Source organism: Dendrobates tinctorius, unplaced genomic scaffold, assembly GCF_039654945.1.
Source record: "Dendrobates tinctorius isolate UK_male_01 unplaced genomic scaffold, ASM3965494v1 ptg000003l, whole genome shotgun sequence".
Taxonomy (NCBI): domain Eukaryota; kingdom Metazoa; phylum Chordata; class Amphibia; order Anura; family Dendrobatidae; genus Dendrobates; species Dendrobates tinctorius.
The window spans coordinates 30,336,938-30,353,373 of record NW_027361671.1 but is presented as its reverse complement, the minus strand read 5'-3'; the positions used below and the strand labels follow the sequence as shown (position 1 = coordinate 30,353,373).

The following is a 16,436-nucleotide window of genomic DNA, read 5'->3' as shown; positions in this document are numbered from 1 at the left end:
TTTATTATAGGAATTCAATTTACAGAATTCTGAGGATGTATAACAATCTTTACTAACATCTGCGTAGAGTTCCCAGTTCCCTCTGTCCATGTGGTTTTCTTCCAACATACTTAGTTTAATTGACGTTTAAATTGGCTGAAGTGTGTGTGACTGCACGAAGTGGTCATTTAACTAACGCTGGCTGCTTTCACTGTCCACCATAATCTGTAACAGAAGAGTTACTAGAATAATAGAACAGAATATGTAAATTGCCATCCAAGACGGTGATCATAAGTGGTGCTGTGTCTCGGCCTGACACACAGGGAATTCTGCTTGGCCAAAATGAAGGAACATTTCATACCTAATTACCGTAAGATGTGTTCATGTGTCTCCACGACTTCTTATTGAGATGGAAAATATATATATATATATATATATATATACAGTATATATATATAATAGAATTTTTTTTTTTTTCTTTTCTTTTTTTTTAAGATTCCTTGACTGTAGATTAGAATATGGGAACTTGAGCAGTAATTGTGGTTTCTGTGCCAAGGTAGTTTCAGTTTTCACATGAGCTGTGTACTCTCCAGTTCCCATTAAGTCCAGAACCAAGTGATCGCAGTATAATCCTCTACCAGATACAACATCAGGCTGTGAGCTCATATATCTGCTACATTCTTTATTTTCCTCAAAGGTGTTTTTTGTAAATGCAAATTCTAATTTCCTCACCTTTTCCTAGATATGTTTGCTGTGAGTGAATGAGAAGATAGTGTTTATATGATTAGGCTACTGCCCAGTACAGACCAGTCCTGATGAGAGGTGAACTCTCTCGTATCCAGCTTGTTAGAGGTGGTGGTGTGCCTGTATTTAGTGGTAGTTGGTTCCCACTCAGAATGGCTGCCGTATACAGGAGATAACGGGTGGGCTGGCACTTGCTCCACCTTACACCACTTGATGACCACTTGTTCAGCAGCTCCTTTGTTTTGCTTTAGCAGAGTGTATTTCTCACTCGCAGTGCTTGTAGCAGGCCCTCTCATTGCCTGCTCTGTCTTTGCAGCAATGCTTTGCTGTAGCTTGGCCGGCATGCATTACTGCAGCCATCTTGCCTATTTGCTGCATGTCATTGCCTCGCTTGTGCTCCAACCTCCTCACTATTTTTATGGTGGCAAGCCTCTTCACTCACAGCCTTCCTCTGGTGTGGAAGCTAAACTTCTTACTGATGGAAACACTCTTCACTTCACAGCCACTTTGCTCTTTTTTCTCTTGTGGCAATCCTCGCTCTGTCTTTGTATTACATGTGCACTCCCATGGGTGGACTGGCCTTCTCCACTCTTAGTGCACCATATTAGCAGTGTTGCTCACAGCAACTTGCTAGTTTTCTATGATGCAAACTGGAGCCTCAATTCATCAAGACTGGCATTTTGCGACATTTTAAACCATTTCATTCCAGAATTCTGTCACAATGTTTTTGATGAATCCATGCCTATGTTTAGTGCACATTACCGCAGTCTATTTCCACACACTGCTTTAGTAGCCACGTAGGTAACATTTTACACTAAGATGCACATCTCGCCTCTTGCTTCAGCTTTTCGCTCTTGACATGACTGACTGCAATGGTTTCTTTTCAGGAAAGAGTGCTCCCTTGATGTAGAAATTGCAGTCAGTGGCTATACCAAAGAAATGCAGGAGGATGATGAGCTCCTACAGCCAGCTGGTCCAGATGATACCGACGAGGAAGACACAGAAACCAGCTGTACTCCGCCTAACGGAGGTGGTGAACAGGAAAACAAAAACTACCGGAAAGAAGATACAAGCCTATTAGACGCCACAGACACCTCTTCTACTAAAGACTCTGAAACCAAACAGGACAGTGACCATCATGGACCGGGCTTAGACATGACAGAATTCAATAACGCTTTAGCTGAACTGGAAGGAAAGGCTGTTGAAAAGACTGACAAGAAAACCCCTGAAATGTTTGTACATGGTGATGAGGAAGGTGGGAGACTGGTGAATGAAAAGCTAAGCTCAGATGAAGATCCTGGAGGTCATGAAAGTGAGGAACTGGAGGATTATGAAGATAAATGTCCTGACCTGGTGGATATTTCTGGGGAAAACAAAGAGTACAGACCATTCAGGTAATTCAGAAAAATGTACAAGATTTATTGTGCTAAGGCTGTGTCTGAAGAAGGATATTCCCAGTCCTGTTCCTGGCATACCCTTTATCGTGCTGGTTGCCTGGGATTGCAGAAGTCGCACCTTAGTGATCAGACTTTGAAGCTGTAGTTCATTAGTCTTATAGTCCAGGGGAACCCTTGACATAAGCAATTCGATTTGCAAGGGCCTTGCTCCAGCAGCCACATCAATAATCCCTGGCCGTTGGACAGGAGCACTGCAAATTGCCTTCTACTTGTGGGCATCTACAGCTGCTCTTTTTATCAGCCGCACTGAGGCAACATCATTGTTGCAGTGTGAAGCACATAACGTTGTGCCAGGCCGGCTACTTAAAGGGAACCTGTCATGCCCACCCAACCCATATGTGTATTAATTAGTTTCCCTAGAGCAGTCATCCCTCTCTGCATGTTATCATGCCTACAGGGACATAACATGGTTTACAAGAGCCAACATCATCGCCTGATCTCTGCTAATCTTGCTCATGTTCACATACATCTTGTGGTCCTCCAGTCATGCTCAGTGCGCCTTTGAAGCCAGGAAGAGTACACCCATCTTCAGTGGTGCAATGAGGTGCCTGAAGAAAGCCGCATGCATGCGCGAGGTTTGCAGAGAGCTGGTAATGACGCCAGCTGTTGCAAATCATGTTATTACGACCCTGTGGGCATGATAACCTGAAAGCAGGGACGACTAGTATGGGGAAACTTAACCCACATCGACTAGTCCAAGGACTAATTTGCATGATAGAAACAGTTTATAAATACTTTTTTTCAACATGTGTTTAGGTTGACTAACAGGATAAAGGGCTGTTTAGGCAGGGAATTTAGCAATAAATGCAGAAATGCTGGTGGGTTGCAGGACATGGGGACCTGTCAGGTTCCCTCTAAAGCAGGAGCCAAAGATGGCAGGAGGCAGTTCGAAGGTCTTCTATCTGGGAGCCATCCATATTGATGTGGCTGCTGGACCAGGTCCTGAGAATTTTTTTACGTGTCTGAGTACCTGTTTAATTTTTAATGAAGATTTACAAGGCAATGATAAAGGGGTTATCCAGCCTCAGGATAAGCTTTCAGACACCAAACGTGGGGCAAAAATAAAGTGATTTATACTCTTTTGTCACCAACATGGATCCAGCACAAGATTGTCTGTTAGTCTTGACAAAAACGGGGCCCCGTCGGTGACTTATCTACGCTTGGGCCTCTCATGGATGTTCTGGCTTTTGGTGCAGACATCTAGACTGCCAGAGCATTCTGCGCTGGATTTCCGGGCTGACCATGACGCTTCACAATCTCTTGAAATATTGCTTCATGATATCAGATTTTTCAGCCATGGGTGGGCTGCATTTGCCGTTAGATGTGGTAAATGCACGCCGCTTACACCTTCACATCATAAAATTGTAGTTTGTCTGGATTCTCACTAATGTGACCAGACATGGAGAATGGCAACAACCTTTTTTTCCAATATTTTATTATATTTCTTTGAGAATTAACAAAGGGACAACATAAGGTTCTGAAAGAATAAATGGTTTGGCCTTGCTGTTTCATAGATAATACAAGACGTTCCTGTCAGAAGAGCCAGTGGGTCCTCTTTAATCATGCTGTGTGTTGGCATAATAGTGGGGAATTTCCTTGAACACTATGCATTGGTTTCATCATTTTGTATTTTATTTCTAGGGATGAAGACAGCTTACAGCACATTAACCAGCACCGTACACGAACCACCAGCGTGACGTCCTTGGGTACAGTCGGCAGCTGCTCCACAATCCCACCGGTCAGTGACTTCTTATCTCAGATTTTTTTATAGTCACTCTATTAAATTAACATTTACTATATTTCTCTTCCAAAGTTCTGTGTCTGAAGCCCATTCTCTCCTCTTATGAAATGTACCCACAAGTATGATAAATCTCGTATATAAACTCCATGGTGGCACTGGGTCATAGCTGGTGGTTATTTGTTGTCTGGATTTATGCTTTCTGAAAAGAAACCTCCTACATTGTCCATATTCCTGAAATATCTGAACTGAGAGAAGCCCTTCTACATGAGGCATCATAATACTTACAAAACAAAATGCATGACTATCTCCTGGCTCTAGAAGAAGGTATTTGCTATGAGTTTTCTGTTCTGTGCTCAGATGTAGAGTAAGTTATTATACACACGAAAACAATTGTTGGACCCGCAGTAGGTGGTTCGGTATATAATGCACACTATTTACACATTGTCCTATTGGATACATAATTCCTCTCTTCCACCACAGTATATAAAATGTAACTTTTATAAATTAAATCCTCTGTCTAGCTATACTGTTTAAAATTAGCAGTCAAAGTAATAGAAGGTATATTGCTAACGAGGGTCAGTATATAGACAACGGTGCCGTACTAAATCGGCTATGATCCATCTGTATTCACCTACCGGCTAATGTCTAGATGTAATGTCATCTGTAAAGCGATAGGGAGTAGCAAATAGCGTTCCCACAGTTCTGCACACAAATAATGTCCATTTTGCCAGCAACACTGGAACCAGATCCTGCCCACAGCATTTACCATGTCCACAGGATAGGTGATAAATATTAGATAAGGGGTGAACTGTCCTGTGGGAACAACACAGTATCTTAAAGGGAATCTGTCAGCAGGTTTTTGCTACCTCATTTGAGAGCAGCCTGATGTAGGCAAAGAGAAGCTGAATCCAACGATGTATCACTTAGTTTACTGGGTGCAGTTGTCCAGACACAATCAGAGCTTTTAGATTTAGAATGAAGCAGAGCTGAGAAAGCTGACCCCGCCCACACCAGGCTCTTCATGTACAAAGTCCATAGACAGTGAGGTGCTTATTTGCTGGACTCATCTTAGTTATAAATCCTTCAGCTAGTAAACACTTTGACAAGTGACACATCCCTGAATTCTGTGTTTCAGCCTCTGTCGCCTGCTGTCTTCAGATTACACAGCAAAAACCTGCTGACAGATTCCTTTTTAAGGCCCCCCCCCATATACATTAGGCTAAAGTTGTCCATTTGTACATTGTACATGATCGGTTTACAGTCTAACGTATATAAGAGCCTCAAAACACTCCTGACAGAGGGAGCGAATGATCCGACATGCTAGATTTCCGAAGGCCAATGCTTTTGCTCTTCCTAAGATAAGTCACTGCCAGAAGAGTCTGCCAGCATAAAGAACGCAAGACCGCTCGACCGAGCTTTCCTGTGTATGGATAAGTTGGAGATTGCTGTCAGCCAAACCACCATTAGAGGGAATCTGTCACCCCATTTTTGGCCTATAATCTGCGGCCACCGCCATCAGGGGCTTATCTATATCATTCTGTAATGCTGTAATTAAGCCCCCGATGTAACCTGAAAGATAAGAAAAACATGTTAGATTATACTCACCGGGGTGGAGTCGGGTTCGGTGGGTGCTGTGGTCCGGTCCTGCGCCTCCCAGCTTCATACGATGATGTCCTCCTCCTTGCTTCTCCCTCGGCTCCTGCGCAGGCGTACTTTATCTACCCTATTGAGGGCAGAGCAGAGTACTGCAGTGCGCAGGCGCTGGGAAAGGTCAGAGAGCTTCGGCGCCTGCACACTGCAGTACTCTGCTTTTGCCCTCAACAGGGCAGATAAAGTACGCCTGCGCAGGAGCCGAGGGAGAAGCAAGGAAGAGGACATCATCGTATGAAGATGGGAGGCGCCGGACCGGACCGAACGCTGGGGTGAGTATAATGTAACTTTTTTTTTTTCTTATCTTTCAGGTTACATCTGTGGCTTATCTACAGCATTACAGAATGCTGCAGATAAGCCCCTGATGGCTGTGTCGGCAGCTGATAGGGCTAAAATGGGGTGACAGATCCCCTTTATTCTGACACCTATTCAATGTATATAGGGGCCTTTAGATTTGAGTAATAATGGAGGATTTAAAGAGATTTTCCCACGAACTTCATTTTATTCAATAAGTCTTATAATAAAAATAAGCTCCACAATTGGATGTTATAAAAAAAAAATTATATATATATATAATTTCCTGTGCTGAGATAATCATATAAATGTGCCTGTGCTGTGTAATGGCTGTGTCTGACCGTACAGGGACATGTTCTGATCATACCACTGCTCCTGAGCAGGGGAGGAAGGAAATGATCACAGCTGTTTTTTTTTTTTTGTTTTTTTTTTGTTTTTGTTTTTGTTTTTTGTTTTTTTTTACGTAAAAGGCCCCATAATTTTTTTTTTTTTTTTTGTTGTTCTACTGACCAGTTATGTGCCTGATTTTTAGGCACCCCAACAATTTTTTTTGTTCCAATAAAAACCTCCCTTATAATGGTGACCTAGTCTTCACCAGTAAGTGTACAGGTCCTCTTCTACCGGTTGACCATGTAGGCTGGACAGTCAGTGTATCATAGTGTGATAATGTAGCTATTGTAGCCAAAAATCATGTAAGGGAGCATATAAATTTTTGAACTGCTTCATTGGTTAATCAGAATAACTTTTAAATACAATTGGCCACTAGATGGCGCCACAAAATTGATATAATTGATGCCCAAAACAATTCTTGCGGTCATAAATGTTGGAGATGATTTTGGCTCATATTTTATCAGTAAGGTTAAATTGTTTTCTTGTACCAGGAACTGACTGTGTAAGACGCTGAGCAAGCGCCAAAGAAGATATAAAGTTATACTGATAATTCCACTGAATATTATGTATCCGGCGTTGATATGATCTTTGGGAGCCTTATCCCAGAAAATAGCTAAAGACAATGTTTCCTTTAATGGAGCTAACGAAAAATGCATGCTCTGCTGTGAAAAAAAAAAAAAAAAAGGTGAACAATAGGTAATAATTAGTGAGGAGCAAATGTGCTTTGATAAGGTATAACCGAGCACTCTCATGTGCGAAGTGTGTCTTCGGCATGCTTGGAAAATATGTTCGAGTCCCCGAGGCTGCATGTCTCATGGCTGTTGGACAGCCGCAACACATGCAGGGGTGGCCTAACAAACAGGCAATCCATGCATGTGGTCTGCTGCTGTCTTAACAACAACTCAAACGTAGTTTTCGAGCACAATGAAAACACTCGGTTAGCACCCGAGCATGCTCAGATAACACCTTATCCAAGCAAGTTCACTCCTCACTAGTAATAATGAGAGGGAATGTAATGCCGCTGCCGTACCCCCTCCATTAATGCGTCAGAATAAATTCAGTAACTCGAGTTGTCGTGCTCTCGTACATGCACACAACCGGGGAAGATTTATTGTCTTAGTTGCTGTGCACCACAGTTATCAAGTGTTAGACATCTTTTTCTGACCTGCATTATAAGCGTGTAGCCTACATGATGTAGCTTATGGGGTGGAATAGCCAAAAATGTTACACTTTATAACAAAAGTTATATACACTTGGACTAGACAGTGGGCATATAATTTATCAATTCACAGGAGCACCTTTAATCACGTTGGCACATTTTATACCGTCTAGTCTAAGGTTTCACTGGCCAATAATTGGAAGTTAGAGTTCCTAGGAACACACATTACGTTTGTTCGTCTGTTTAGACAGGATTGTAATCACACCATGAACAAGCAATAGCTTGTTTGTTGGGTGACAGAATTTTTAAGTTCACTTTAAAAATAATAATTTTCATGAGGACATTGTCCTATATAATAGAAATACAGTGACTTGCAAAATTATTCATCCCTTTGACTTTTTACCTATTTTGTTACATTATATGTTAAACTGGATTATAATTGTGTGATGCATTAAATAGCCTAAGTTGGTGAAGTGAGAAATATCTAGGCATAAATTCAATTTATGGTATCAAATAGCTAAAAATTGGCATGTGCATATGTGTTCACCCCTTTTTTTTTTTTTTTTTTTGCTACGAAACCCATAAAAAATTCTGATGCAAGCAGTTGCCTTCATAAGTCTCAAGCTTAGTGAAGGGAAGTCCACCCGTGTGCAATCTAAAGGCCCTTTTACATTTAGCGATGCACCAGCGATCCGACCAGCGATCCCACCCGGTCAGGATCGCTGGTGCATCGCTAAATGATCGCTAGTGAGCTTTCATACAGAAAGACCTCACAGCGATTCAGCAGCGACGCAGCGCACGATACTTACCATTCACACACAGCGATCCTGCGTCCTCCCGCCCGCCTCCACGCGTCGCTGGACGTCACAGCAGGAAGTCTCAGCAGGAAGCGCCCAACGAGAAATGGAGCCGGACATTCTCGCGCGATCAGCGATGGACAGCGGGGGAGCCGGTCGCTGGTAAGTATCACACATAGCGATATCGCTAGCAATATCGCTATAACGTCACAAAACCAGTGACGTTTTAGCGATATTGCTAGCGATATCGCTTAGTGTAAAACCCCCTTTAGTGTCACATGGTCAGTCAGTATGCACACAACTTTTCTGAAAGGCCACAGAGGCTGCAGCACCACTAATCAAACAACACCATGAAGAACAAGGAGATCTCCAAACAAGTCAGGGACAAAGTTGTTGAAAAGTACAAGGCGGGGTTGAGTTGTTAAAAAAAAAAAAATCCCAACCTCTGATGATCCCCCTGAGCACCATGAAATCCATGATTAGCAAATAGAACCACAACAAACCTGCCAAGAGTGGGCTGCCCACCAAAACTCTCAGCCCGGTCAAGGTGGCATTAATCGGAGAGGCAGCATAGAGACCAAAGGTAACTCTGAAACGGCTGCAGAGTTTCTAAGCAAAGAGTGGAGTATTTGTCCATATGTCCACAATAAACTGTACACTCCATAGAACAAAGACTTCACTTGCACACAAGAATTGTAATGCTCATTTGAATTTGCCGAAAGACATGTAAGACTCCTCAAATGTATGGAGGGAAGGTACTTTGGTCAGAGGAGACCAAACTTTAACTTTTTGGCCACCAAGGTAAATGCTATATATGATGCCAAACCAACAGAGCTCATCACCCCAACAACACCATCCCCACAGTGAGACGTGGTGGCAGCATCCCACTGTGGGGATGTTTTTGGGCAGCAGGCACAGGGAAAATGGTCCAAGGTGAGAGAATGAGGAAAAATCCCAGTGGTAGGATGTGGATAAGTCAGAGATTTATCCATAGTGACTTGCCACTGTAATTGCCACAAAAGGAAACCCTGCAGAATACTGATTTTAAGGGGTAAATGGTTATGCACACTGAAGTTTTCAGTTATTTTGTCCTATTTGTTGTTTGCGTCACAATAAAAAAAAAAGTTATATGTTCAACTTTAGACATGTTCTTTACATGAAAAATAAAAATAATAATATTAGGCGCATGCAACTCTGATACCGGCTCCAGTGGCAGCAAAATGTAGACAGTACCACTAAAAAAGTCCCAGGGTAACAATCAAAAGTAAATAAAATTCATTTGCGCTTACATGAAAAGCCAAGGGTATACTCAGTACATGTGCCTCTTATTCATATAAATTGATAGTAAAATTTGGATGAATTAAAATGATTAGTGACTGCTAAAAGTAATTTTTCATTAAAAAATAGTGTTTATGGTCCTAATTTTAAAAATAAAAAATAAATAGTATAAGAAAGGAAAAATAAACCTAACAGTCCGAGGAATCCTGAGCAGCTGAAAGATATCTGTCTTATTTGGTGACAGGGCTGGTAGTTTTAGGAGCTAGATATTCACATCAAAATACACATTAATAAATGAAAGCATAGAGTCCTACCTGAGATCATGAATAGTAGCAGTTGGAAAGAGTAAGAAATGTAGGTAACTTGATCCTTTTTACAACGATGATGATAGCGCTGAAAAGTCCCAGTCCGCAGACAGATATCTGAGTCTCCGATCACATGTAGTTACTGCTGATGCCGTAAATCCTGAGAACAAAGCTGTCTTCCAGCGAGAAGTGCACGTAAACGTGCTGTCAGGAGCAAAGTCTGAAGAGCAACGATGGATAATCTGACACAGTGGGTTCTGTCACGGCCGATGACAGCCCACCCGCCGCGTAATCGTCGTTGCTTTTCATGTAAGCGCAAATGAATTTTATGTTCTTTACATGACCTGATGAAAACGCCCCCCAAAAAAGAGAAATTCCAGATTGTGAGGTAGCAAAACACAAGAAGTGCCAGTGGGGGTGAATACTTTCGCAAGCCATTGTATGTGCTTCTAATAACACGACAATCTACGCATAAAATGATCATACTACCAGTCTTTTTGCAAAGTAGAGAAGTGGGTAAGCAGGCTTTTACATGACTGACAACTCCTTCTCAATACACCTACACACGTGGTCAAAATTGTTGGTACCCCTCGTTTAATCACAGAAAAGCCCACAAAGGTCACAGAAATAACTTGAATCTGACAAAAGTGATAATCAAAAATCTTTGAAAATGAACAAATGAAAGTCGGACATTTCTTTTCAACCATACTTCCACAGAATTTTTTTTTTAAATAAAACTCATGAAATAGGCCTGGACAGAAATGATGGTACCCCTGAAAATAATGTGACAAAAGGGACATGTTAAATCAAGGTGTGTCCACTAATTAGCATCACAGGTGTCTACAATCTTGGAGTGGGCCTGTATAGAGGGCTACAGATACTCACTGTGCTGTTTGGTGACATGGTGTGTATTGCTCTCAACATGGACCAGAGGAAGCGAAGGAAAGAGTGGTCTCAGGAGCTTAGAAAGAAAACATGTTTTGATTGGTTGTTCTGTTTTAATTATTGTGTCTATCCTCTTCATGTGTTCATCCTATGACTAAGGGTGCGTTCTTGCAGCGGAAACGCATCCGTTTTTTGATGTTTTAATCATGGCTTAGTTGCCTTAATAAAAATTTTTCTTATTTTATTCACTTTTTGGAGTGCCATTATTTTTCTATTTTCTATAGACAATGATGTTAAAGGTGAAAGATATAAGACCATCTCCAAGCAGCTTGATGTTCCTGTGGCTACAGTTGCACATATTATTCAGAAATTTAAGCTCTATGGGACTGTAGCCAACCTCCCTGGACGTGGCCGCAGGAGGAAAATTGATGACAAATAAAAGAGACGGATAATACGAATGGTAACAAGAGCCCAGAAAAACTTCTAAACAGATTTAAAGGTGAACTTCAAGCTTAAGGAACATCAGTGTCAAATCACACCATCCGTTGTTGTATGAGCTAAAGTGGACTTCATGGGAGACGACCAAGGGGGACACCATTGTTGGGGAAGAAAAAAAACTCAAAAAAAGCCAGACTGGAATTTGACAAACTACATGTTGACAAGCCACAAAGCTTCTGGGAGAATGTCCTATGGACAGATGAGACAAAAATTGAACTTTTTGGCAAGGCACATCAGCTCTATCTTCACAGACAGAAAAATGAAGCATATCAAGAAAAGAACACTGTTCCTACTGTGAAACATGGAGGAGGCTTTATGTTCTGGGGCTGCTTTGCTGCATCTGGCACAGGGTGTCTAGAATCTGTGCAGGGTACTATGAAATCTCAAGAATATCAAGATATCAAGGGATTCTAGAGAAATGTGCTGCTCAGTGTCAGAAAGCTTGGTCTCTGTCGCATGTCATGGGTCTTGTAACAGGATAATGACCCAAAGCACACAGCTAAAACACTTAAGAATGGCTAAGAGGAAAACATTGGACTATTCTGAATTGGCCTTCATTGAGCCCTGACCTAAATCCTACTGAGCATCTTTGGAAAGAGCTGAAACATGCCGTTTGGAAAAGGCAACCTTCAAACATGAGACAACTGGAGCAGTTTGCTATTGATGAGTGGGCCAAAAGAGGTGCAGAAGTCTCATTGACAGTTACAGGAATCGATTGATTGCAGTGATTGCCTCAAAAGGTTGTGCAACAAAATATTAAGTTAAGGGTACCATCATTTCTGTCCAGGTCTATTTCATGAGTTTTATTTTTTTTTTAATTCTCTGGAAGCATGGTTGAAAAGCAATGTCTGGCTTTCATTTGATCATTTTCATAGATTTTTGTTTTATTACTTTTGTGAGATTAAAGTTATTTCTGTCACCATTGTGGGTTTTTCTGTCATTAAACTAGGGGTACCTTTGACCACGTGTGTATGTTTGCACCAGAAAGATAACACTTTACCCAGTGCTGACGCCATTCCAGCAGTGTCGTCACTGGGTATTGCGTGACGTTATGTCACGCGATCTCTGTGGCCCAGTCAGCAGACTCCTCCCTCTTCTCTCCTTCTGACAAATCGTATACATCCAGAGAAAGTGAAAGATGCTGCTCTCATTTCCTCTGCATGTATGTTCTACGTCTGTAGGCAGGGAGAGTGAAGCACTGTCTGATTATGCGCAGGAATCGTGACAATAATGTCACATAATCCCACATAGAGACAGTGCTTACACCACTAGAGTGGCGAAAGGACTAATGGCAAGTTATAAGTGTTATTATTTTACAAGAGGGGAAACTCAAGAATTAAGAAGGGGCTGTCTGAGTAGTAGACAACCTATATAAATTCAGCCTTGCGCTAAATTTACACATCCATGTGTCATTTGTCTGTGAACTGACCGTGATGCTTGGATCGGTTGCAGGTCTGCTGATTTGAACTCAACAGCTTCATATACCCCCTGTGAGGTTGTTGAGTTTGGGTTTGGAGACTCTCACAGCTGGTCTGGTCATCATAGGCCACATGACACCGATGTGTGAATGTTGCCTAGGTTTGCACAATTTAAAAAAGAATTAAATTATGCGCCAAAATGTGCTTCCTTAACTAATTAACATTTGGCCATAAAATAGTTTTCTTGGCCCACCTGAGTTATTCCTAGTGGTCTAAACTTTTACAGAATTATCCCTTCAATGCAGTGTGTATGTATTTGTGATTGAGATAGATATATATATATATATATCTATGTGTTAGTCATATTTCTATCTCTAGCTATATAGAGATATATAGATATCTCTCAAAAAAAGTAAAGGGAACACTTAAATACCACATCCCAGATGTCACAGGTTGAAATATTCCAGTTGGAAATCTTTATTCATTACATAGTGGAATGTGTTGAGAACAGTAAAACATAAAAATGATCAATGTAAATCAAAATTAATATCCCATGGTGAAATGGATTTGGAATACTTAAAATCAAAGTAGAAAATCAAATTACAGGTTGATCCAACTTCAGTGGAAATGCTTCAAGACAAAATGATGCTCAGTAGTGTGTGGGTGGCCTCCTCGTGCCTGATGAGGAGGTGGATATTCTCCTGAGTGATCTCCTTCCAGAACTGGATTAAAGCATCACACAACTCCTGGACAGTCTGTGATGCAACGTGGCATTGGTGGATGGAAAAAGACATTATGTCCCAGATGTGCTCGGTTGGATTCAGGTCTGGGGAACAAGCAGGCCAGTCGATAGCATCAATGCCTTCATCATGCAGGAACTGCTGGCACACTTCAGCCACATGAGGACCAGTATTGTCATGCACCAGAAGGAACCCAAGGCCCAGTGCACCTTCATATGTTCTCACAATAAGTCTGAGGATCTCATCCCGGTACGTAATGGCAGTCAGGGTACCTCTGGCTAACACATGGAGGGCTGTGTGGCCCTCCAAAGAAATGCTTCCCCACACCATTACCACTGCCAAACCAGTCATGCTGGAGGATGTTGCAGGCAGCAGAACGTTCTCCATGATGTCTCCAGATTCTTACGTCTGTCACGTGCTCAGTCTGAACTTGCTCTCATCTGTTAGGAGCACAGGGCGTCAATGTCGAATCTGCCAATCGCCCTGCATGTTGGGCTGTAAGGATAACACCCACTTGTGGACGTCGGGCCCTCATATCACCCTCATGGAGTCTGTTTCTGACAGTTTAAGCAGACACATGGTTGTTAGTATCCTGCTGGAGGTCATTTTGCAGGGCTCTGATACTGCTGCTCCTGTTCCTCCTTGCTCAAAGGAGGAGGTAGCGGTCCTGCTGCTGAGTTGTTGCCCTCCTATGGTCCTCTCCACGTATCCTGGTGTACTTGCCTGTCTCCTGGTATCTGCTCCAAGCTATGGACACTGTGCTGACAGTCACAGCTACCTTTCTTGCCACCGTTAACATTAATGTGCCATCCTGGATGAGCTGCACTACCTGAGTAACTTCTGTGGGTTGAACAGTAGACACCACCTCATGCTACGATACAGTACCTCTAGGAGTGAGAGCAAAGACGAAATGCAAAAGTGACCAAAACAGCCAAAAAAGGATGAGAACAGAGAAATGGTCTGTGGTCACCCCCTGCAAAGATTCTCTTTTTATAGGGGTTGTCTTGCTAATTGCCTATTATTTATTTCTGTTGCCGATTTGCATTTGCACAACAGCAGGAGAAATTGATTCACAATCAGTGTTGCTTCATAACTGGACAGGTTGACTTCACAGAAGTGAGATTGACTTGGAGTTACATTGTGGTGTTTAAATGTTCCCTTTATTTTTTTTACGTATGTGTATATATAATTGTGTGATTCCTTGTAATCTAGTGAGTTGCTAGTGCAGTAGAGTAGGTGCTACTTACAGCTCTTCTGCCTCTCTCCCTTTTCCCCACCCGCTGCTGCCTCCTGTCTGACTGACAGCTCACTGAATCATGAGCTTCAAAATCATCAACTGTGTGAACAGCACCCAACAGTGGCTGGGAAAGTGAAGCTGCAAGAGACTGATGATGGGGAGAGGTGGTGGTAATGGACAGCTGGCTGCAAACTCTCATCCTTTCTTCTGTATGTGTGGAGATTTCTGTCTGTTTTCCCTTTTTAGTTTATTTGCCAGCTTAGTTTTTCTCCGCTAAGGTTCTTCGTTCTTGCTTTTCTTGATCAGTTAAGAGATGGATGAAAAAAACCAACATATCTTAACTAAATCAACTCTGTGTGTGGCCAGCCAGTTTTATTCCTCCAGCTGAGCAATAGCTGCCAGGATGCTCCTGCATCTGGTCTGCAGGATGGGGAAGGCATTATATCACGAGTCTCTTTGGGAATTCATAACTCACCATGTTCTCAGAAAAATATAGTGTAGGAGGAGGTGAGACAATGCTCCAGATCTCCGCTGTTTACTGCTATACACACATCTCTCTTCCTAGCAACAAAGCAGCATTCTTTAATAGGAATGGATTCAATACATTCAAGGAACGTTATCTCCTCTGCTTTACTAAGAAGCACAAAGCATTATTAGCTTACTCTTTAAATGGACGCTTTTTTTCCCCTATTTGATGCGTTATCTCTGAGTGTCAGACTTCTTTGCTTTTTGTGATTTTGTTGTTTTTGCTCTCCACAGGAACTGGTGAAGCAGAAGGTGAAGAGGCAGCTGACAAAGCAGCAAAAAGCTGTCATCAGACGACGACTGCAAAAGGGAGAAGCGAACGTGTGCACCAAGCAACGCCGCGAGAACATGTTCAATATCAAGTGCAGTGCGGATGCCGCCAACTTCTGGGGATAATGTCTGCGACCCTTTTGCTTTTACATCTTTGCAGTTGCTTCACTTTCTAATATTGATATGTGTTTTTACAACTTAAAGTTAACGATTATACTTCTTCTGGATTTCCTGTTTTTCTGCATTACTTTCATGTAAAGTCATACTAAGATTTTATAGCTTATGCAGTTCCAAATGTAACAACTGCTCTATAGCAATGGCCAGAGACTGGTGACTAATGGATGTAAAAGACACATGTGGATGAAAAAATGCTGCTAAAGAGCTGAGTCGTTATATTTTTAAGAAAAATATACGCAGTTTAGGCAGGGATTTATCCCTTTAGTGTATGTTTTTTGTGGCATTATTCTTCACTTGTGCAAGAAAACAAGAGTTGTATACCAACCTCAGTAGGTCTCTGGTTAACTCCTTCAAGACTTTTGACGTACATGTCCCTTCATTTCATGTGTGCTTGCAGGCCAAGTCCACATCTGTCCCCGCACTTGATGGCTGATCTAATCAGCAATCAAGTGTCTAACAGCCGCTGGTGGAACAGTACTCTGCCCCCAACTGAACCTGTTCAATCCCACAGTCAGACACTCACAGAGAGATTTAAAGGGAATCTGTCACCCCTTTTTAGTGATATCATGTAAAGATATCACCCAATTGTGCATCCCATAAGGATTCTTTTAGGATTTTTTATTCCCCTCGACTCGCACCTTTGATGCAAAAATACCTTTGTTATCTTGGGGAAGAGGTATGCAAATCGCTGCGGTTAGGTGCGATGGGCGTGGCTTAGTCGGCTTCTTTCCGCCCCTCCTCAGCTTGCTGAGCGTAATCTTCATCTGTGAATATCACAGATAATGTTGTTTGCCGCGCTTGCGCATTGAAAGAGGCCTCTGGTGCCTGCGCAGTATGCTTTGCCCAACTGTGGGCAAAGCATATAAGCGGTACTGCGCATGCGCCGGTATTT

General features: G+C 42.2%; 1 protein-coding gene across 2 annotated transcripts in view; it reads left to right on the top strand.

Moving 5' to 3' along the window:
• Nucleotides 1-15,594, top strand: part of RIOK2 (RIO kinase 2) — a 61,282-nt gene extending 45,688 nt beyond the window's left edge. For both annotated transcript variants that reach the window (XM_073543933.1, XM_073544001.1), the window contains exons 8-10: nucleotides 1,611-2,117; nucleotides 3,822-3,918; nucleotides 15,332-15,594. In XM_073543933.1, coding sequence (XP_073400034.1) covers nucleotides 1,611-2,117; nucleotides 3,822-3,918; nucleotides 15,332-15,493 — 766 coding nt within the window. In that variant the 3' untranslated portion in view covers nucleotides 15,494-15,594. The remainder of the gene's footprint in view (nucleotides 1-1,610; nucleotides 2,118-3,821; nucleotides 3,919-15,331) is intronic.
• Nucleotides 15,595-16,436: the final 842 nt, after the last annotated feature.